This window comes from Pseudochaenichthys georgianus, chromosome 12, assembly GCF_902827115.2.
Source record: "Pseudochaenichthys georgianus chromosome 12, fPseGeo1.2, whole genome shotgun sequence".
Taxonomy (NCBI): Eukaryota; Metazoa; Chordata; class Actinopteri; order Perciformes; family Channichthyidae; genus Pseudochaenichthys; species Pseudochaenichthys georgianus.
The window spans coordinates 15,747,984-15,771,061 of record NC_047514.1 but is presented as its reverse complement, the minus strand read 5'-3'; the positions used below and the strand labels follow the sequence as shown (position 1 = coordinate 15,771,061).

General features: G+C 40.0%; 2 protein-coding genes across 7 annotated transcripts in view; both read left to right on the top strand.

The window, feature by feature from the left end:
- znf618 (zinc finger protein 618) overlaps positions 1-19,315 on the top strand; it is a 35,343-nt gene extending 16,028 nt beyond the window's left edge. For 3 of the 6 annotated variants that reach the window (XM_034095461.2, XM_034095458.2, XM_034095459.2), the window contains 11 exons: positions 975-1,064; positions 1,529-1,609; positions 2,081-2,170; positions 2,525-2,614; positions 4,784-4,873; positions 6,341-6,418; positions 7,222-7,266; positions 7,934-8,011; positions 11,029-11,187; positions 11,837-12,936; positions 14,152-19,315. In XM_034095461.2, the coding sequence (XP_033951352.1) occupies positions 975-1,064; positions 1,529-1,609; positions 2,081-2,170; positions 2,525-2,614; positions 4,784-4,873; positions 6,341-6,418; positions 7,222-7,266; positions 7,934-8,011; positions 11,029-11,187; positions 11,837-12,936; positions 14,152-14,682 (2,432 nt within the window). In that variant the 3' untranslated portion in view covers positions 14,683-19,315. The remainder of the gene's footprint in view (positions 1-974; positions 1,065-1,528; positions 1,610-2,080; positions 2,171-2,524; positions 2,615-4,783; positions 4,874-6,340; positions 6,419-7,221; positions 7,267-7,933; positions 8,012-11,028; positions 11,188-11,836; positions 12,937-14,151) is intronic. The other 3 variants (XM_034095460.2, XM_034095463.2, XM_034095462.2) reach the window with 3 other exon arrangements.
- A 2,472-nt stretch (positions 19,316-21,787) lies between these two features.
- Positions 21,788-23,078, top strand: part of pappaa (pregnancy-associated plasma protein A, pappalysin 1a) — a 132,798-nt gene continuing 131,507 nt past the window's right edge. Inside the window, exon 1 of the mRNA XM_071205085.1 lies at positions 21,788-21,869. Within this exon, the coding sequence (XP_071061186.1) occupies positions 21,788-21,869 (82 nt within the window). The remainder of the gene's footprint in view (positions 21,870-23,078) is intronic.

Here is a 23,078-nt window from a genome sequence, read left to right as displayed (position 1 = left end):
TATGCTTGGAGCAATCGGGTTATGTTAGCTTTAAGTACACTGACAAAAGCCAGGAACCCACTAATTTGTTGAAAATAGTTTCAATCACGTCAGTTGGTCGCAAAATGAAAGAATATGTGTTGGAGCCTTGAGGTGTTATACATGCAATTACAGTTTGGCACCCTAATAATCGCTTTTGTAGCTGTGTTAACAATTGAGCATAAACTGCTCGGACGCTTTTTCTGTGAAGTTAGGAAACGGGTTATTTTTTATATCATCTATTTTTTGTTTTTATGCCCCTTGTATCACATGCCTAGGGCAGCCACTTACTAGGTTTCCAAAATATTTTTACAGCACCAATTTGGATTGTGACCTTTTTTTTAATCTTTGAAATATAAATACAGAGCAGAATATTTTATTTTCTGTTGTAATGTATTTTGAAGAGTTTAAAGGCATCTTTGGAACACCCCTAGGAATTCACCAAAGGATCCTGCTGATTGAATGAACAGTGTCAGAATGAAGTGGACAGAAATTCAGAAGTTATCACTTAGCTGCTAAATGATAAACCATTTGTCACATGGGTGTGTAAGGTGAGGGGCTTCTGCTGGGGCAACATAAGTCAGACATATTAAGTAGCAAAGACAAAATTAGAAACAACCAGAGAATGGAGGATTTGTCAAGTCATTTATCATTTCTAATACACCATGACTAAAAACAGGACTCATTTTCTAAGGCAGAATGCAATAAGATGTTCAACTGGATCTCTATACATTTAGATCAATGTGTTCTTAGTCAAAATTTAGTCACTGAAATGGCTCCTTCAATCTTGTCATTTTTTACCTTTGCACTGTCCTCTGTTCTGTAAACTTTACACCAAAGCAAAGTATCTCTACTATAATAAGGTTATTATTTACCCAGTTTCCAAACATACTGGTTGTCAGTAATATCCATCCTTATAAACAATGTTGTTTTTCTCTCTATATTTTTATCTGCAGATAGCTTCCGTTACTCCTGTGACATCTGTGGCAAGAAGTATAAATACTACAGCTGCTTCCAGGAGCACCGTGACCTGCATGCAGTCGATGGTAACTAGGAGTTTTTGCACACTTAGCATGGCAATTTATTTTTTCTTTGACAACCCCAAGACTTGATCTGGAAAACCATTTAGAAGAGAACTTTCCATTTCACATGGTCACCAGAGTCTCTACTTCCTGCAGTAGCAACAAAAGCTGAGTAGCATAGTAAGGAGGAGTAGTATACAAAAACAGGGGGATTTTTTGCTAATAAAAAAAGAATAGACTATCAAATTAGCACAAAAATCAGACTCTAATAATAGTCTGTTTTTATATAAAGCTTATTTCAAACTGACTAGTTGAGGTAAATAAAGTCCTATATTTCAGAATTTACTGTAAAAAAAAAAAAAAAAAAAGATACTCAATCATTTAAACTTCTTACTCGCACTTGAGTTCAGAGTAGGATACCCCTTGCTACTCTCTTAGAAAAATCTAATCTCCCATTCTTCCTCCTCTCCCTCACCCTCCTCTCTCAGATCCTTATGAACAGGTAGTGTTACCTGTGGACAGCCTTAAAGAGGAGGAGCCAGTTGAACCCTACCAGAAAATCGGACCAAGTAAGACTGTTTGATGCACTTACAGTAGTTAATTCCACATATATACCAGCGCAGGTGAAGGTTGCAAAGTGGTCTATACATACAGTAGCTTAAGCAACACATTGCTGATTGCACATTTTAAGTTGTTATACCCTCCAGAAGGAATAGATTAAATTGGGATCATTTGTAACTGTAACCAATTTGTCTACGTTATATTTAAATGATTATTTTAGAGAGGTAAATCTGACATATTTGCTCAGGGGGCATTACAACTCTAACTTGATTTGTAGGTTCTTCCGTCATTCCTTAAATTATTTTTAACATGGCGTACATTTGACAGCTTGATTAGTCCACCTGTGTCCAGTTCAGCACATTGGGCACAGTTTGTACTAAACTTTACATTAATGTAAACGACCTTAGCCAATAACACACATGAGCTAACTCCACACTGGAAAGGTTTCAGAACATGAGTCCAAAAGTCCTCCTTCGCAGGGGAAAAAGCACTCTCCCACCTCCGCAGAGACTGCGGGTCGGACCGACGGCAGCGGGTGTCCCTTCAAACTCAATTGGCAGTGTACGCAGGTGGGAAGCCTGCACTTGTCACTGCACTAATGACTTCTAATGATTGGGGGATAGGGAAAGGCTCAGCACACTTTGCAGGAGACCCCTGTGTTTTTATTTACTTTAATATGGAAAAATGGCTAAAAGTAAGATTTGAACTGGAAAAGATACGATTTTTAGAATCACCAGCCTCGTCTTCTCCACTCTATTAGGACCTCTTGTTTTCTGCTTCTTCCTAGTGAAAAAACACCTGATTAACAAAGTGATTCTGTTTCTTTTAGTTGTATTTAATTTAGCACAATTAATCCCCCACACTTCACCTCAAATGATATACAGGTTTTACCCCGGTTTGATTCGGTGGTCTCTTTTTTGCAGAAACTGGGAGCTATGTCTGCGAATTCTGTGGGAAGCAGTACAAGTACTTCAACCCATACCAGGAGCACGTCGCTCTGCACACACCGATGAGTAAGCCTGTTTAATTATTGCTTGAAGCCACAACATAAAGGAAAATCTCTCCTTTTTTGTATTTCTGTTGGTGTCTACAAATATATCATCATAAAGAAATAAATCGTGGAGGTACTGCCAACATCTTAATGCTATGTTTTTATGTTTACAATGTTAAGGTATTGTGAAGAAAACAACAGTATTGTCACATTGGATGTCAAAGGTCTAAGTTGGAGCATTGCACTGTAATTTAGTGGGAATGCTGATACAGCATCAAAACGTTCAGCTCGGTCGGGAATCGATGGCTATTACTTTTATCATTCATAACTTTCATAATTCCAGAGATACATCCCATAATTCATCACATTTTTAACATGGAAGTCAATGAAGAAATTCTTCAGACTTCAACAAATCTTCATGCAACTTCAACTGCTAACTGTTCCTTCATACTTTCACTCAGAAACCTCATTCCAACTTTAAAATGTTACACATCTTTTGACATTATTCGTGTAACACAACTTTTAAATCTGATTCTTACTTTTAGAGATATTAAACATTGTTCAGACCTTGGTAAAGAGGCCTTCTTCAGATTTTAACATTAACTAGAGTGTAGGACATTTGCCTTCATATTTCTTTTTAAAAACTGCCATAATTCCCAAACCCTACATTCCTGAGACATAATTTTTCATGACAAACGTAGGACAAAATCGCGTAGCTTGAAAAATGACAAATAATTAAGCAAAAATAATTAAACAAAATGCCTCTTGAGGGCATGAAGTGACAACAACTTTCAACATGTCTCCATTAAAGCCCATTGTAATTTCAAGCTGATATTTCCTCACAGCAGCAGCCGCACACCTTTAGTTAATATACCAAAAAGGCCACATTATTGACCCGAAAGTACACAAAAAGCACACGTCAGATACTCAAGGTCTTTGAGATGCTTCATGCTTTGAAATTTCACCGATATCTGTTACGGTTCTTCAACAAAACGTTCACATGTTAGAGGTTTATCTCTCATTCAGAACAATGGAAACCTTTGATCTCTGGACACCTCGTTAGCTCAAATATAAACACCCGTGTCATGGAACACGATGATGTCATAACTTCAACTGACATGCTCAGAGCAGCAGACTTCAGATAATGGTTAATGGTCCTGCCCTCAACAGCTCTACGTCAATTATGGGGTGTCATCATATGCCGTTCCATGGAAACGCATCCCTCGCCATAAAACACGATGTCACTATACATTAACTCCTATGAAAATGTTCAAAAAGTGCTCAAACTTCACATGTGTGCTAACAGTCCAGCCGTGAAGACATCTACGGGACAGTTTTGAGATTTCTTCAAATGCCCACGAGACACGGTTTTCTCATAACTTCAGTGAAAATGCTCCAAACGGCCCAAAGCCTCACAGGTTTGGTAACGATGCTGCCATCAACGCATCTAAGCGTATTATGGGGTGTCATCAAATGCCGTTGCCATGGCGACAGACCACTCGCCATGAAACACGATGTCGCTGTAAGTCCAATCGACACAGTCCAATCGTCCCCCAATCTTCACTTGTATATCACCGGTCCATGCCTCAACAGCTCTATGCCAAATCTGAGATCTCACCATATGCTGTTTCCATGGAATCCCTCGCCATAAAAGAAAATGTCGCTTTACATTAACTCCTATGAAAATTTCAAAAAGTGCTCAAACTTCACATGTGTGCTAACAGTCCAGGTGTGACAACATCTACGTGAGAGTTTTGAGATTTCTACAAATGCCGTTGCCATAGTAACACAAGGCTCGCCATGAAACACGGTTTTCTCATAACTTCAGTGAAAATGCTCCAAACGGCCCAAAACTTCACAGGTTTGGTAACGATGCAGCCATCAACGCATCTAAATGTATTATGGGATGTCATCAAATGCCGATGGCGACAGATCATTCGCCATCAAGTTAGTTCAAAAGTTTGCAGTTCAAATATTCTGCTGCTTTTCCAAGCCTTTTTACTTTCTTCTCTTATCACACATTCAAGCCCCCAGTGTCCATGTATCATTTCAATCTAAATTCTTCACTTTTTTCTTACACATTACATATCAGCATAGCAGTTTAGCGTCAGCGTTTCAGCATAAAGCATTCCTACTAGCAATTTCTTCAGGAATTGCATTCTCTAGTTGATTCTGAAATCTTATCTTCTAGGCGCCTTTGATCTGAAGACATCTCGGGTACAGGAATGTGGTAGCATGGATATGAGTACATTTGCCCCCAGCCAAACTGGTAAGATAAAACGTAAGTACCGTATTCTACTTTTATAATCCTACATTTTCCAGTGGATTTGTTGATTGATGGTATAATGTAAAGCAAAACATTCAGGCCTCATTAGCTCATAATCCAAATGCTTATTCTTTTCATGCACGCAAACACACACTTAAAAGCACACAGTCGTTTCGTGCTCTGGATGGTGACTAAATGAAATTGTTAATAATGTGTATAGCAGTATGCTTTTTCTAACTTTTACCCCATCATTATGCGTACACTTCATATATGTAACATTTATTTGTGCTTATGTAGAACTTAAATGCTTTTAATTGGCTAACATTGTCAACTTGACAAATTGTTACATTGTTGGAAATGAGTCGGGGTCAAAAATGAGATTTGATGTTGATAAAATGGGAAAACAACCTAGGGAAGTTGATCAGAAACTAAACCCCTATTGCCTGCACTGTTGAATAATGTATTTTTAAAATGACAGTGTGACTCCTGCCCACACGACCACAGAATGGCAGTCAGTGGGTTCACTCAGATATTGGTGGCTGGGTTTGAGGGCAGGGACAGTCACAACAATATCGCAGTCCTGCTGAGAGGGTTTGATCGAAATTCATATAAGGCTCACTACGGCTGAATTATGTTAAACCTGAAGCAGTGGAGAACTGATGAAGATAGGATCTGCTGTAAAGTTCTGGGTCACCTTGCCAGTGTATTTGTGGTAACTCTGCTGCAAAGTGTTGGCCTCTAGGGAATGGTTAATTACACTTTTAGAAGATTGGACATTAACATTTTTTATAACTCCTTTTTTAATTACCACAAGCACCTTAACACATTAAAAATGATGTTCAAAAACAATTCATCAATGTAATACAGGTCCGCACATATTTTCAATTATAGCAAGCGTTTGTCTTTAAGCTGTTTTTTTTCAGAAAGATTTACAAACCAAATAAAACCTCAATTAAATACTTTTTGTTTACTTTTAGCAACATCCCAGACTAAGATCTGCATTGTTATATATAAAAAATACCACATATAGTCTTTCTTCAACATTGTAGGCAATTTTAGCTCCATATCTCCACCAACATTAGTTTCCTACTGTCATATTGTATAGATTTTCTTCCAAGTGGTGCTACATTTTGTGTTACATGACCCCCCCCCCCCCCCCTTCCATCTTTCTGCGCTCTGCCATAAAGAACTATTTAAAGCATGGCACACACATCTAAGAAGTGGGTCAAAAAGATGGAATGAAAAGGAGGAATTAGAACCATATTTAAATGTAATGCGGACATTTGGATCCTTTTGTCAAGGCTGTTAGTGTGATTGATTTGAATGCCCCAAACTAAAACTGAGATTAATAAATTGCCTGTCATTCACTTTTGCTCCGTATTAACTTTTGTGCTGGTTTAAATAGTTGATTAAGAATATTATCCACATTTTTACAGCATGGGCATTTCACGCAGTGTTTCTCCTTTTTGTTTTTACTTACAGACATTCCATTCAGGCGGAAACTGGAAAGTGCAATTCAGTCTAGTCTGGTCGACACAAACAGTTCGCAGAATTCAAGCGGTGAGCACTGACGCACTTATTTTATCTGGAGGTGTGTGTATTTGGGTGGAAATGTATCATTTCTGCTCAAACAGTAAAAGGTATTTTCAGTCCTGCTAAAAGCAGGTATATATGTGTGTGTCTGTATAGATAGAAACAGTGCTTCTGCAGACATTGTTTTGTTTGCTGATAATGCCCGGGCTGAAAATGGAGATGGAGGGGGAGGAGACGGTGTAAAGAGGTTTATGTGACCTACCTTGCCTCAATTGTGACGATATAAAACTGAAGTCCATGAACTGACTCGATCATTATTATTTGTATTATTTTGCTCCACACTCACACAATTACAATTGAGACCTTGTTGAATACCATGCTTCTCTCACACTAACATTCAAGTGCAGTCATTTTAATAAAGGGACTCAGAAGCCCTAAAAAAAACACGTTTTCTATCAGCTTCTTTCTTTGAGCAATGCTTTCCTACAAAAACACAACATCTTCTACAAAAGTCGCAAAAGTCTTGTATGTTTCTCATTAGAGTTTTCTGTCTGTTCTGTTTTGTCTTTGCTAAAAAGAAATTCAGTTTGAATGGCGCTGAAATCAATCAATACATCATTGGGATCGATGCAGTATAAAAAATTCTGTAAGGTGTTGTCATGTTTGGAACAAATCAATGGAAATATATTTTTTAAATGTTTCCTTTTTTTTTTTTAAAGACACTGACTGAATAAACAAAGGGAAAAGCGTGATTTAATTAATAAATAAAATAAAAGATGGAGAACCTCCTGTTTGTAGTCTTATCTCCCTCCCTCTTCTCTTGTCCACAGGAACTCCGAGCCCTCTGGTGGCCAGCGTCTTCTCTACAAGCCAGAGTGAGTCCAATCCCACCTACCTGCTCACAGCAGAACAGTCATTCTACTTTCTCATTTCACCTTTTCTTTTTCCTGCATGCTTTGATTTTTTGAGGCGCTAATTGTTTCTCTATAATCCATTGTGATTGAACAGTTTTTCTGCATTTAGCTTCATGATTGTTAGGCAGAACTTTAGAGCCATATTGTAAATCTGAATTGAATTCGGACCTACCGTTGTCTTAAATTGACAACTACAACTAAGCATTGGCTGAATTAAACTGGTACATGGTTTGTTTTGGTGGACAAAGATGGCTGGAAAAGCTGTTTCAACTCATTTGCTGTAAATCTTGTATTTTAACATGTTAACTATGTGTTTATTATGTTTGTTGTTGTTTATGGAAAAGGCTTTTCAAACCAAGGACTTTGAGATTAGATGACCAGCACTTAAGTCCCCACATTGGCGCCCGACATACACATTATAAACGTTGCTTTTTATTTTTATTATTTGCAAAGTAACATACAAATTGGATCAAATTAGTTTTAAATGCTGCTGCACATTGAGTCACTTTAGGCTATAAAAATCACAAAAGCATGGATAAGTGAGGCTAGAATGTGGACGGATGCACAGTGTATTCATGTGTCCCTCCACCAAAGCGTCAATGCACTTGTGGCCCTTGTGATTTTTTAGAACCCTACACTTGTGGTGCCTGTGGCATCCAGTTCCAGTTCTACAACAACCTGCTGGAGCACATGCAGTCCCATGCTGGTGAGTCCACCACTACAGATGCATGTTAAGCTCAACAGTGAAACAAAAACAGAATGTGAACACACCCCCAGTGGCTGCAGTGCATGTGAAGGTCTGTATGATCACACAATACTTAATTGCGAATTGAGTCATAGGCGTTTAAACCTTGAGAATGTAGCATTTGTTTTTAATGTTCCAAGAAATATATTGTTATAATCACGGTTGTTGCAGATCTGGTTCTGGGCTGGCTGAATATGACGCTCTTATGTTTTGTTACAAAAGCTCTAGTGCATCATACATGTCCCCATTGATATACACAGCATTATCTTTTATTAAGTATCCTTTAGTACATACAATGTCAAAAATAAAGACTAATTCCAAACTTAGGTAAACACACCCCAAAGTCATGACAAAATGACTTTAGAGGCTTCTCAATTCTTAAATTTCCCCTCCTCGACTCCTATCCTCGTGAGTTAGTCCCGCCCACAGGAGATGCGAGCGGAGGACTGACGGCCTGTCCACACAGCGGCTTTGGAAAAAGCTTGCCGGCGGGCGTGTCTGAAGCTCGACCAACAACCGATCACATGAATCTCCCGCCCCTGACACACAAGCAGCGGTTTGATTGGCTAGAGCTTGTACTGGCATATAATTTGATTGGCTGACGCTTCCACCGAAAGCTTCAGAAGCTTCAAAAGTTGAACATTGCTCAACTTTTGCAGCCTGAAATGCCAGGAAAGCTCCGCTCTGTTTCCCACAATGCAGTTCGGCAAAAAGTGACGTCACCCCATTCAAAGTGAATGGGCAGAAGCGTTGGAAAAAGCTTCCAACGCCTCTGTGTGGACGGGCCGTAAGAAGGGGAACCGAGGAGAGAGGAGGGGAAGCAGCAGGCGGTTAGAGAAATGAGAACTCCTCTCCTCTGAGCGGTCATTTTAAAGAGACGTCCATTAATGATGACAGGAGGCACAGCAGCCCTCTGTCTGATGGACAGATGTGTTCATGACCACTTATATATTTACTTTTAATTAATTGACAGTGCGGTATAATGAGACAATAACAGGCTACAGATGCGGACATATACACACACATATTTATATAAATATATACAATTTCAGAATCAAACAAGTATGAGAGTACTCTCATAATAACGTAACACAATCAGAGACTGGAAATATCCCCCCCCCCCTCCCTCTCTGGTCGCTGAAATGGGGAATTGAAATTACGGGCCAAAAGTTGTATTAAAAGTAAGCGTAGGACACCAAACCAACTGAGACCCGTCTGTCCGCCGCATCTACACACTGTACAACACACACACACACCTACACACACCTACAGTTCCTAAAGCATAATCAGGCTACAGCCATTGTGTATTTTATTATGTGAAGCACTAAATGGTCTTAGAAAAATATCGACTCTTTGTTTGTAGATATCTACTAAACTAAAGCAAATAAAGAGAGTAATGTAGGCCTGTTATACTGAGTGATATATATTTTACACACTGCTCTGCTTTCTGCACGGACCTCACAGCTGTTCTCTCTGGAAACATCGTGTCGCGATGAAAGCAGTTACTAAAATAATATCCAGGGGATGCATGCAGAGCTGTCACTGGCTGAGATAAGTCCGGCCGTGCGTCAAGCCTCCACCGTTCCCGGAAATGCATCCGTGGAGGAGCCGTGGAGGACCAATCAGTGTATCCTCGGTTATAGCTCCTCCAGAGAGCCTCCTCGATGCTCGGTCCTCGATGTGCATTTAGAGAAATTAGATGTCCTTCAACGTGGTGCGCTGAAATCCATTTCCGGGTCACTACCGGAGGACCGAGGAGTCGAAGAGGGGAAATTTAAGAATTGAGAAGACTCTCCAGTGTGCTAACTACGGTGGCTGAGAGGTGCAATTGACCATAACAAAGTGTGAAACACTTTTGAGACAAATGTATATTTTATAAAACAAATTTACATTTTATAAAACAAATTTACCAAAGAAAAAACATTAACAAAAACAAATTAACAAGACGCAAAACACTTTTACAAAGCTAGAGACAAATTTACAAGTGTCGAAACACTTTCACATTTGCCGGAAAACTTTAACAAACTAGAGAATCAAACCGGAAAGGGAATGCCCATCATACCAGAAGTGAGTGCAAGTGACTGACACAAGCTTAAGTTGGTTTTGGCGGATAGACCGCCGGTACCTATGGACCTTTATGGTCGTTAAACATGTTTTGTCCGTTCTGTGGAAACCACCTGAGGTGTGTGTGTGTGTGTGTGTGTGTGTGTTGTTCATTTGTTTTTGTTAATGTTAAATCTTTTTTTCTTTGGTAAAAGTGTTTTGCTGTAATTTTGTTTTATAAAATGTAAATTTGTTTTATAAAATGTAAATTTGTCTCAAGCTTTGTTAAAGTGTTTCACACCTTGTAATTGTCGATTGCACCTCTCAGCCACCGTAGGTAACAGACTAATAACACAGAATACATCTGACAGTGGTGTGAAATAGGATAGCAAGCAAACGCCCATATTCAGTTTGTATTTGATACATTACTGAAGTGCAGTTTGTTTACCCTCTTAAGCATGAATCATGTTGCCTCTCCCCTCTCCCTGTGTGCAGTAAGAAATATGATTATAGACTAGAATAGCCTAAAATACTGTTATCCAGGCTTCTTGGAAACGGAATACATTTACACTGATGATGATATCTTACTATTGGCTTTGCCCTTGGGTCCTTGCTTTTGGAATGATTGCTGTGAGACTGACCTCATTTAAAAATTGCAAGATTTGTAGCTGAACCTGTGTGAGCATTGAGGAAACAAATCAGTTTAATTTCTTCTTTTAAACATGCTCTGCTGGTTTTGACGCACATGTTGTAAATAATAGAGTCCAAGAAGCCATGTCATATAGTTTTGCTGTCAACTATTTTATTTGTTTAATTATGGGCCATCATTTTCTTTTCAATTCTTTGCATTTTTCTACACTGAAAACACTTAACATACACTTAAAACTATATAGTATTGTCACCTCTTCCTGATGTTAATGTCTTCCTCTCCTCAGCTGACAATGAGAACCACACCAAAGGGGAGTCTCCCAAAATCTCCTCAGCCTCCGTTCCTCCAGAGCAGCTGTGGAGAGGCTCTCAAGGTCCGGCCCATTCCTTAGTAAAACTACAAATCCAGCCTCAAAGTATCCCCCAGAGAAACCACACTGTCAGCCGTAAGTACTTCAATCATCTTCATACATCTCAGGCTGTGATAGTTAATGTGTACCAGGTTGCCCCCCTGAAAGAGTGGATTCATCCGTGGTTGACTCCTCAGTCGAGTTGAAACACAGGGGTTTTAGTCCGTCTGCAATAGGTTGTTATTATAGCAGTGCAAGCTTGGAGCCGAACAGCCAAATCCTATTTGATTGAAAATATCAGAATCTCTTTATTCGTCCAAAAAAGGAGAAATTAAAATTGTTCCAGCAAAGTGTAAATGGAGACGTAAAATAATAGAACACTATTATATGGCATGTACATAATATTTAAACTAAACATTAATACATCAAAATGAATGTAACAAATAATAATATTAATAAAATAAATGTAAAGTAAAACAAATGGATTAGAGCAATAGCAAGATAAATGAATCTTAATATATTCTCTACATTTTCCCCAAGTTTGAAGTCAATCTGGTTTGTAAAACAAAGCCATGTTTGTTACCATGTCATTTATGTCTTATTTATTCTCTGATTCTGTAGCTCATTCCCCCTATAAAGAAACTGTATTCTCTGCCAATATATAAAAAACATCACCACTAATTATCTTTCTTGTCAATGTTTTACTCTGCTTTCCTGTCAACCCATCTGCTGTGCGGGCTGGCAGACAATAATGGACTACCTGAGAAGGAACGACAGCAGGTGGCTGAGCGCCTCTTACGGGTAATGTGTTCAGATCTGAGCATGCTAAATGTGCTCAACAGCAAAGACTTCCTGAAGTTGGCACAGACCCTGGTGGATACTGGAGCCCGTCATGGTGCCTACTCCACCCGTGACGCTTTTGGCAACATGAGTGCCTTGGCGCTGCGCCAGCTGCCCCGCATGTACAACCAAGTGAAAGTCAAAGTCACGTGTGCTCTCGGCTCCAATGCTTCGCTGGGCATCGCCGTCACCTGCCACTCCCAGACATCAGGCCCAGATGCTTGCTATGTTCTCACAGCCTACCAGGTGGAGGGCTCCAGGCTGAAGCGCTATGTGCTCGGTGTGAGGGAGGCTGAGCTGAGGGAGGGGCCCGAGCAGGTCCAATACTGGGTGCAGAACGTGCTGTCTGAGTTTGTGATGTCAGACATACGCACCGTGTATGTTTCTGAGCCTAAAGCGTGGGCAGCAGGATTGGCGGGATCACCCCTGGGTGCTGGTGGTCGGAGCAAGGTATGCCTACGATGCGCTGGGTGTTCCCTCGGGGCTGTCGTCCAGGCGGTTCTTGGGAAGCGCAGCCTCCAGGCTCGAGGTCTTCATGAGTTGGCTGAGCTTCTCTCAGCGTGCCGAGATATCGCCTCCTCCACCACGCTGTCCCTTCGCGACGAACAGTACTTCAAAACATCCACAAGCACAACTGAGGACGGAGCACAGGGCAGCCCTGCACAATGCCCGAACCCTCCTTGCTGGGATCGTACGGCTGAAGCTCTTCTTCAGGTCCATGCTCACTTTGAACAGATTTGCGAGGCTTATGGTCGCAACAAGGCCACAGCTCCTCTCCTCCAAGGTCTCAACAAGCATCTGCTCGGTACAATGGCATGTCTGCTGGCACCTCTGCGTCTTGCAGCTCTGGAGCTGAGCACCCAGAGGAGACCCACCTTACAGCAGGTGTTACCCGTCTACCTGCGCCTGGAGAAGTTCTTCACATCCAAAGCTGGAGAGGCAGGAACTGGCCCGGCTAGCAAACTCTGCCACTACTTTCTCGAAGCACTTAAGGAAAACTTCAAGGTACTAAAGTTTGATACATTTTATTATTTTAAAAATTTTCTATCAAAATAAGAAGATTCATCTTATATGTGACCCGCTCTATCGAAATCAGTGGGAAGTCGCAACGGCTCATTTCAAAATAAACGTGGATTTACGTAAAAAACAATTTTTTCGGGGTTCGGGTGTTTTGTTTGATTTTAAACAAACAAAGTCTTGGCTTTCAGAATATGAAACTTTTATTTCCAAAATCACACGATAAATACATTTTTATAGCTTTTTAAAAGGGAAGAAGACGGGCACCTCTCACTCGCAATCTGCTCTTCCGCAGCGCCTCCCCCCCTCCCTCCGGCTGAAATTATGAATGTAAGAGTATAGTAATCATAGATAACACGGCAGGGTCCGTTACAGTTTGTTTTCATCTGATTTCAATTAAACAAAGTCTTGGCTTTCAGAATATTAAACTTGTTTCGGCAAATTCAGATGATAAATACAACTTTGAAGCTTGTAACGGCATAATTACAAGCAGAGAACGGAGTAACTTAACGTCACAGCAGGCATAACAACAGCCGGTGTTTCTCGTGAGGGTTTTCCCCGGGAAACACACAATACACACAAACGCAAAATTACACACAAACACACACACAGATATATATAGACACACACACTCGCGAGCTTCCCCTCCAAACGAAAATATCTTCCCTCCATAGTATTTTGATCGTTTGCTCCACTAATAATCAATCAGATCGATGGATTCCAGAGAAGAGGAAACTTTGAAGGCCTTTTTCTCAAAATGATGACTCGTGACAGTCATTATATAATGTGACATATTTCGCTTAATATTTGGAGTACAACAACAATCCTGATATCATTAGAAAGCTAGGAATATCCTCTTTCCAACAGTATATACAACTCAAAATGTGTCTTCGGGTCAATGCAACTGATTTCGATGGAGCAGGTCACATATACTGTAACACATACAGATGGGTTTCTTTTTTAATCTACTAATGCCAATAGATTTTGTTCAACTTCGCTTGAATCAAATTGATGATCTTTAAATTGAAACCAATAACAATTAAGTAAACACAATATTAGATTTCACCCAACATTTGATGCCACTGTACCAAGTATGCATTGTAGCTTAGTACCCAGCCATACTAAAGAGAGTCTTGTTGTATGACAAATACATATGAGTAATTGGTTTGACTTGCAGTCATTGAAATGTTTTTCTGTCACTAGGTTGAACGAGCCCATCAGGTCGCCATGGTGCTGGACCCGCAGGTCAAGCTGTGTTCGGTGCCCGCCTACCAACACGAAGACATAATCTCCCACGCATGTGAAATGGCTGCTGAAAACAGAGATGGAGGTATGAGTGGTGGAGGAGGTGGTGATGAGCGGGACACTGATGGCCCACCAACCCCTAAAATAAGCCGCATAGAGGGAGCGGGAAACAATGGCGGCATCATAAGGGGGACTTCCTCCTCTGGTAACGATGATAGTCATAACCAAGTTAGACAAGAGATGTTTCAGTACCTGGCCGAGCCTCTTCTCCAAGGCACACCTGACCTCTTCCAGTACTGGAGCTCTCTGGTGAACGAGAAGTTCCCCAGGCTCTCCCGCTTGGCCATGTGGCTCCTCGCTGTGCCTGCTGTGGGCATACGCAGCGAGTGTGTGACTGTGTGTGAGCAGAGCCTGGCTATGAAGAGGAGGCAGCAGGTCACCTCTGAGGAGATGAACAAACTCATTTTTCTTCGCTCCAACATGGGCTAGGAGAGAAAAATCCACAAACCCTAATCAACCAAACCCTCACCTCCAACCAATGACTGAAGACTATTATTTACATACTGTAGGTTTAGACCAACTGTAAACTTCAATGTGTTAAATTACTTCTCAAGACAGATATTTACAGCAATCTCACATTGTATAGGTTGCAAACACCCATAACACAATACAGCTTATTACATATTCTATAGGGAGAAAAGACTGTGGACAAAATGTAGGGGTGGAACGGTAACCCTCAAAAGATTGTCTTGTTCGGTATGCATCACTTGGTGTGGGATGCAAATGTAAGCAGGATCAGTCTCATCATGGCCAGTGAATTACTCCAGTCTAACGGCTAAACTGCTAATAGGCTACAATGCTGTTATTCTCACTGGATGGCAACATTTTCAGGTAAACTCAGATTTCACTGCTTGAAACTATTGTCATGCACCTCTGAAAACATACAGCAGTAAGCATACACATTATTTAGACAATTATCATTTTCATTTAACTGCCACTGCACCTCTGACAACTAAGTGTAGTTGTCAACATATTCTGCCACAGGAAACGCTGAGCAAAAATATTTGCTGCTAATTTGAAGGTTGCTTCAGTGGCCTAAAAATGTAGCTTTGGATAATTTGCATGCATTTTTCATTCAAAAGGGTAAAAAGCTGATGAAACATTCATAAGGATGTTATGCTTTCCCTTTTTGTTTATGTTACACATTGAAAGAAATCACCAATGGTTGGTTTTTGCTACTGGATATGCAAGGCAAATGGCTAGATTTGCACAGAAGGGACCATTTAATTCAATTATATTAATATAATCCAAGCTTTTGTTTGAGTTCTCTTAACATGCATAAAGAGAACAGCATCATGTTAAGCATGTTTGTGCTTTTATACAACAATTTCATTCAGCCTTACCATGGCTGCGTGCCGTGGCACCAAAGGGTAATTCAATAACGTATTTGATAAATATATCTCGCATCATCATGTAATAGTTGACGTTATATCCCAGCTTGTAGGTCAATGCACAATAATGACTTGTCGAGGTCGTTTTGTGTGGCTTTATGATGCAGCGCTGGTGCTTCAGATGGTCCCATCAATCAGCTCTGTGAAAAGAGACATCAATATCCTTCTCTATACCGGAGACATTTTGTCTGTGCATTGTCCTCAGATAAACAGCTGTAATGTTATTAGTTTGGTAAGCTTGTACACAAGGATTTAATTTATAATTGAAAACCCTCGTGTGGTTTCCCACTGTGTGTATGTGTATTTTTTTTCAAAGCTTAATTAGAAAGATAAGAATATAATCATTATTTTATTTATTTTTTCCTCATCTACCATTCTTATAAGCATTGTCTTCCTTATATGAGCTACATTTTTCCATTTTTAAAGCAATAAGCTTTATCAAACCTACCTACTCAACACGACTGTTTTCACAACGCTCCTACAGTTAATTATTAATGGTAAATTATTTTCCGTTTGTAAAATCAACAGGATTTTCTCAGGAATGCACCCTAGCAGGCACCGCCACTTTTTCCTCACTGTACCGAAAACACACAAAACTATGACCTCAATGCGGAGGTATGAACTGAACCGTGACTTTTGGGAAACGTTCCACCCCAAATACAGTTAGTGCCATTTGCAACAAACAAAGAAATATATATCATCTTTTTCAGGATGAAGCTAATTCTGCCAGGACATTAACTTAAGTCAACACAAGGTCAAGTGGTTTAATGTTTTATGAATTCCAGGACACACTTACGTGAGCTAATACCTCCTAAAATGACTTGGATGAATGGAAGTTATACTGTAAAATAGTTTGTTGCTTCTGGTACTGATACGTAAAGTACTGGTTTGTCATCTTGTTTTTGGGGCCTTATGTCTCATTTCATGCGACCACCTACAGTGGGAGCTAATGTCATGCCTTTTTATTGCTGTTCAATGGCATTCTTTTCACCATGTTTTCTAAAGCTTTTATTTTGTTTTATTCAAAGGAACCTCTGCCTGATGAAACAGTGTCCTCTAGTGGTCAAATGTGGACTTTAAAAAAAGCGCTTTATTCCAAAGTTCATTCATCTCTGGGTTTCTAAAACAGGTCGGGTATTATTTCAACAATAACACACCCAAGCACAAGTATCCTCTGTATAAGCCTATATGCAGCAGGTCAGGTTTGAACTGGGGTCATACCATAGCAGGAAGGTTTATCAATACTGATATAACACTCAATTGTATTTTAGGTATCTTAATAGTTGTGGTGCAGCTTAAATATTGTCTTTTGATCCTAAAAAGTGCAGTTCAATAAATAAAGGCAAGGCAAGTTTATTTACATAGCACCTTTCAACACAAGGCAATTCAAAGTGCTTCACAAAAATGAAAGACAGATGAAGCTACATCATATTATGTGAATTATAAACACTCAGTCACATTTCAGAAAATCAATTGTAAAAAAGCATTGCAGTATCATCTTTTCAGTTTTCCGCCCCAGTACAACTCAAGGTACACTCACATTTCACTTTTAGTACTACATTTTGTTCAGTCTCCCATTCATTTAAATTAAATGTAACAAATTGAAGCTTCCGTTTCCTGTTTTGGAAATGGATAAGAGACCATTATGCCCCGTCGCACTACTTTATTTATTTTATCATCACACTCACCATCTTCAAACTGCTGCACCACCCTCATGATCACATCAGGATTTATTTATGACCCAGGTCTGAATCGTCTTTATTCGAGGCTGAGACTGTGGCAAATTGGTTCAACATTACTGTACCATTTAAGTTTGTTAGGACACAGGAAGTAGAAAGTACAGGAAGTCAGTACACTGCACATGGACATTTAAAGGGCATTAGAGTAAATGTGTCAAAGTGTAAGGCCAAGAAAAGACGGGTCTCACTAAGAAGCAAAGGTTTTTGGTCCAGCTGAATTCAGCAGTTTTCAGTTATCTGAGAAAATGTGTTCGCATTTATTATACATGCATTAATATGACTGTCACTCAAAAGTGAATGGTTCTGCTTTGCAAACGGCATCATATTGTTTTGAATAGACTGTTGCCCTCCTATACCTCTAATAACAACTCTGATTTACTGTTCCATAAATACACTTCTTTTCTTTAAGAGTATGTTGCCACCCTGCACATGTTTGCTGTCCTCTCTGGTTGAATGCTTTCACCATCAGTAATGGGTGGATGGATGTGTTCTGAAATGTCTTTTTGTTATACCTCTTAATAACTATACGTGATGTTGACAACCTGAACATCACTGCAGCACGGTGAGAGGTTAAACCACTAGAGGTCAGCAAAGGCAACATTTTAAAGGGGTGTTGGATTACTGTTGGTAACTTTCCTTTTTTTCTTGCATTAAGATTGTTGGAAGGAGTTATTTCATTTATATATTCCAATATGTATCTGTTTTCCCTCTAAGGCTTGGGGAATTACTTGATTCAGTGTAACCAATATACTATATCATCGTGATAAAATGTACTGCTGTTTTCAAACTGATTTATTTCGCACATTTATATTTTGGTAAAAGAAAATCGTAACAATACAATGTTTTACCTCAGTACTCAGACCCTAATGTTATCATTTGATTAGAAATCACATGGTCATACAACATTTTGCTTTGGTTTAAGATAAAGTTAAAATATTATACATTTGGTTTTCAGTTTCAAAAGTGATCCTCGATTGAACAAATTCAAAGGATGTTTCTTACAGTCTTTAGATAAGTATTTTAAATAGGATATGCTCTGGGACAAAAGGCCATTGTTGACGTCATTATGTCAACTTAATTTGACTTACAAATAGCATTCTTTTTGTTGTTAAATGAGAACTATATCTAAGATATGCATGCTTTTAATAAGAGAACTGATATATAAAGTTAGAGGCAACATGATTCACCTCCATCTGATTAAACAAGGACGCTAATTAGCAGATAAGCAACACGGAATTCATCTTGACCTTGTTAGGTGATGCTGATCGTGGGTTGGTGTTAATGGGTTGACATCGTCCATCTTCAGAGGATGTATTGTGTAAATACAAGAGAACTGCTGTTTTTATGCCACAAGGGGGAGCCTTCATTTTAGAAATACAGTAGGGAACACCAGTAACATTATACCTCTATTTTCTACAGTAGCATTTCAACAGGTTTTTGATATAATAAAAACTCAAGTTAGATACCGTTATTAATCAGCTGTAAGTTTTAGTTTGTTTGAACTTATTCAGATAATAATTGTACAAAATGGTATAAGAATGCAAACATTGAGATCTGTTCTGTTTAAACTATGGATTATAGTCTATTATCAATTCAGGTTAAGAAACTAGTGTTGCTTGCATCCTATTTTAAAGGCATTTCTTTTTATACTCTGCTAAAATGCAAAAAAAAAAGGGTTTGATTCTATTAATTTTGTCTTTTTTATTGCACTTTGGCAGCAGATTCCTGTGTAGCTTCAGATCTGAGTTGTCTTATTAGTAAGCCTAATTTATACTTTTGTAGCAACACTATTTTTATATAATAGCAAAGAAAGGGTTCAGAGTCTTTTCTTTTTTTCCTGTGTCATATGTGGCAGCACTGTTCAATGTTTCTTGAATACATTACCCACTGTAGTTTGTGACGTGTGAATAAACTCCAACTCTGTATCAACAACACTGTTGTGTAACTTCAGTTAAATACTTGTATGTGTAGAAAGAGATACGATAAAGGATCTGCAGTATGTTATGAAGTATTAATCCTACAAAGGTCCGTTTTATACAGGTAGAAATGTGTATTTAAGGTCTAGAAAAAGACTGCAACTAGCTTTAAACTCTCTTTGCCCGCATTTCAGATGAAAGGAGTTTCCTTTCCAGTCAAGGGATGAAGTAAAATGTTTAGAAAGCCTGCTCCTGTATTTATGAATCAAGGGAACTTGAGAGGATATTTGACGATCTTCCTGTAAAAATGAGGCCGGTTGCTTATTTTCAGAACGAATGAGGACTCCCACCCAGAGAGAAATGAAGCGGAGCTTTCCACAGTGGCTGAGAGGGAGAGACCGAGGGCCTCAAACACATGTAGAGGGGAAAGAGGCCTTATATAAGGGCAGAGCGATTGAAGACTTACACATGGGGGAGTGAATATACAGAGGCTGCTTAGAGGTGCGTGCAAAGGTTCCCCAGGGGCCACGGATAGGGCGAGGGAGGGAGACAGGAAGAGGGAAAGAGCGAGCAAGTGTTCGTCACAGCCTGCTGTCTTTCTCCCTCCTTTTTTTTACACCCGGGTCAGTCGGCCCCCAAGGTGCAGCCGTCTGCTGCCATGCAGAAACACCCGCACGCTTGTCTCCTGCGCTGCTCCCAACACAGGACCTGCCTACCAGAGCCTAATTTGCAGCACATGCGTCCAAGTTTACCTCCCCCACTCTTTCTCCACCCACTGCCCCAACAACCCGCCCCCCCACACACGCACACACAATACGGCCTCCTCCCTTCCTCCACACCCCACTGCTGAAGGTGACGTTTTTCCAGAAGCTATTACTACAGTGAAATGCTAAGTTTGTTTTTGCTTACGGCCCTCATTTTCAGTCATTTAGGAAAGCAAAATGTGGGGGAAAACAACCCGCCCATTTGGACAATTGCTACCCTTTCTTCGGGGTTATGTAAAAGATGTAGATCAGCTCTTATTAAGGGAATGTAAGGAGTGTGTGGGACTTCACACAAGCAATACAAGCAGAACATGGGAGGTCTTTTTGTTGGACGCCATTGTTCATGTTGTAAAATTATGTGTTTGTTTCTGACTCCATGCATTGGCAGTGTGATAAATGCTGCAGCAGCTAAATATAAAGGGGGTTCCCTCTGTGTATAATATGTGAACACTAGATGGCACTATCTGGCTTTTTATTAGCGATGGAATGGACACAATGAAAACATCACTGGTCATGCAATTCAATATAGCCACATAACAGACCTCAAGTGGATTTGAGAACACAAAGGATACATAAGGTCATTTTGGAGGTTGTTTTCCAGGTGTAGTTCTTGACAACTGGAAACACTGATGGAGGCTAGAGCTCCATGTAACCCAGGTTAGAATGTTCCTTCAGAACACGGAAGGCCAATATGTTTTCAGACTCTGAAAGCTAATAGACCATCCATAATGTTGCTTTGAATCTGGAGGACATGTTTTTTGACAGTTTGAAGATCTGAGAAAATCCCGGGCCTGACAGTCAAGTTGATCAAAGAGCTACAAAGCAGCACTGTATCTACACAGTTTACAGTTTCAGTACTTACATTTGTCATCTCTTTCACATTTAATGACATCTTGAGCCACAAATTGGTTTATTCTGCTCTACCCAGTAAGACACATGTAGCCATCCCGCTCCCTTTGCCCTTGGCTGTTACACAACAAAAAGAGAGCCTTCCAGGTTTAGTTTTCGCCCAAATCGGAGTGTGCAATGTAGCTTTGCTCCCACCTCTGGCATTGACAAAGTTGGCACCGTCGCCCCTGCCCAACCAATGGCCATCATAGCTGTCCTGACTTGTCTGCTCAATGAGCATTGGAGGGACAGGGAAGGACAGGCGGAAGGAAGTGTTCTCATCCTCCTCTCCTTTTCCTGTATGGAGGACCCGGTGGCACCGGCACTGTAGTTTTTCCTGCTCAGTAGGTGCTGACTTTTATCAGTAGTGACATGAATGTACAGAACTGCCAGGGCGCATCCACCAAATTGCTGTCAGGTGTCGTTCCTGCTAACACTCCACCTAGCCCCTGACCTCAAAGGCACCCGGTGCGCCTGTCTGTTCGCCTGCTCTGCTCCCCCCGCACACCTGTGCAGACACACATATGCACGCACATCATAACCCGACTGAGATTGAAGTATTTTCCCACACAGGCCCAAAAGATTACGTTTCTGGCATGCTCCTCTCCAGAGTGTCTGGGCAAAATGAGAAATCAAGATACAATATGATGGAAACACTCATGATAAGTGTCCATGTGTTATTGCATTCCTCACATAGAGCAGCTCACAGGTGCTGGCCACTTCCTCCCTGAAACAAAGAGCACACAGTCTGTGAAGCCCACGATGAGGAATTTCACTGCCTATTACAGGAGGCAGAGCAGCATTTGAATATTTCATGTCTAAGTCTGAGTTATGAGATGACGCTGAAGTGTGAAAGTATGATGTTTGACTCTTGGCTTAAGGAGGGCGAGTGTGGTCACTGTGAAAAAGGAGGTCAAGGTTAGATTTGCTTTGCGGATATAAATAGCCCTTCAGTGATGTCCCCCTGATCTCACCGTTATTATTTATTAATCATTGTCATGATCTGGGGAGCACATCCAGCCTCACCATCCAATTTCAGACAGCTGAAGACAATGACAAGAGGAGGACGAGGTCTAACCTGAATTGTAGACCCTTAAAATTAAGCCTGTATATACTTGGTTGTATTGAATCAGGCCTATTTGTTTTGTGGAAAGGCTTTAATGCAGTTTTGATAAAATGCCATATTGAGGATTGCTGACGCTGGACTTTACAAGCATTGTTCTTGCCAGGGCACATCAGTGGTTGTGTTCCCGACATTACTCTGCCTTTTGTTAAGTACTTTTTTTCATCTACATAATTTCTCTATTCTACAATTAATTTGCACAGAGAGAACCAAATGCTTGACAAGTAACATTACACATACCAATACACTTGTGTTATTTGGCTGGGAAATTATAACAATGTCAGAAGTTTAAAAGGAATCAACTCTGTGTTGGCTCATTATACAATCTGTTGCCGTTTGTTTTTTCCTCTGCAGTGTCTGCACAGTATTCAGCTGCTCACTTAGGTCACCCTCTGCTGCACTTTTCAAACTTCTTTCCCTCTAAATGAGTTGTTAGACACAGTCCCTACGGCTGTGTTGACAGCTCACTAAGCTAAAACATATACCATGTACTTGTAACATAGGGAATTTAAATCCAGTTCATGATCTGTTTATTCTTCCATTTCCTCTCGCTCCTAACTGTTTTAACAATATGTCTCCCACTGCATGTAATTGTTATATGATAAAGCAGAAGAGCATTTGAAGTTCAAAATGTATTTTTTAAATAATGACATCCCTTTGGGTCTTTTCTTTAACTCTGTGCTCTGATTCTGCAATGTTTTTTGTATTACTTTTCTTTTGTAAATCACTCCCCACATTGGGTCCATGCATTGTACAATAGAAGAAGTAGCATTTTAGAAATTAGATATATTTTAATATAGTAACCCAGCCCCAGAGATATAGCACAATTGTATTTTATCCTTATTGTTCCTAAATGCCTTAAACTTGCAATATTCATTATATCTGGTCATTTGTTTGTTGGAAATATGTTGATCTTTCAACCACATCTTTTTAACCAGTTCAAGAGGAAATACAGAGAAATTATTTTCTCGAGGTACAGTGATGGGGAAGGTGTTTGACTGTGT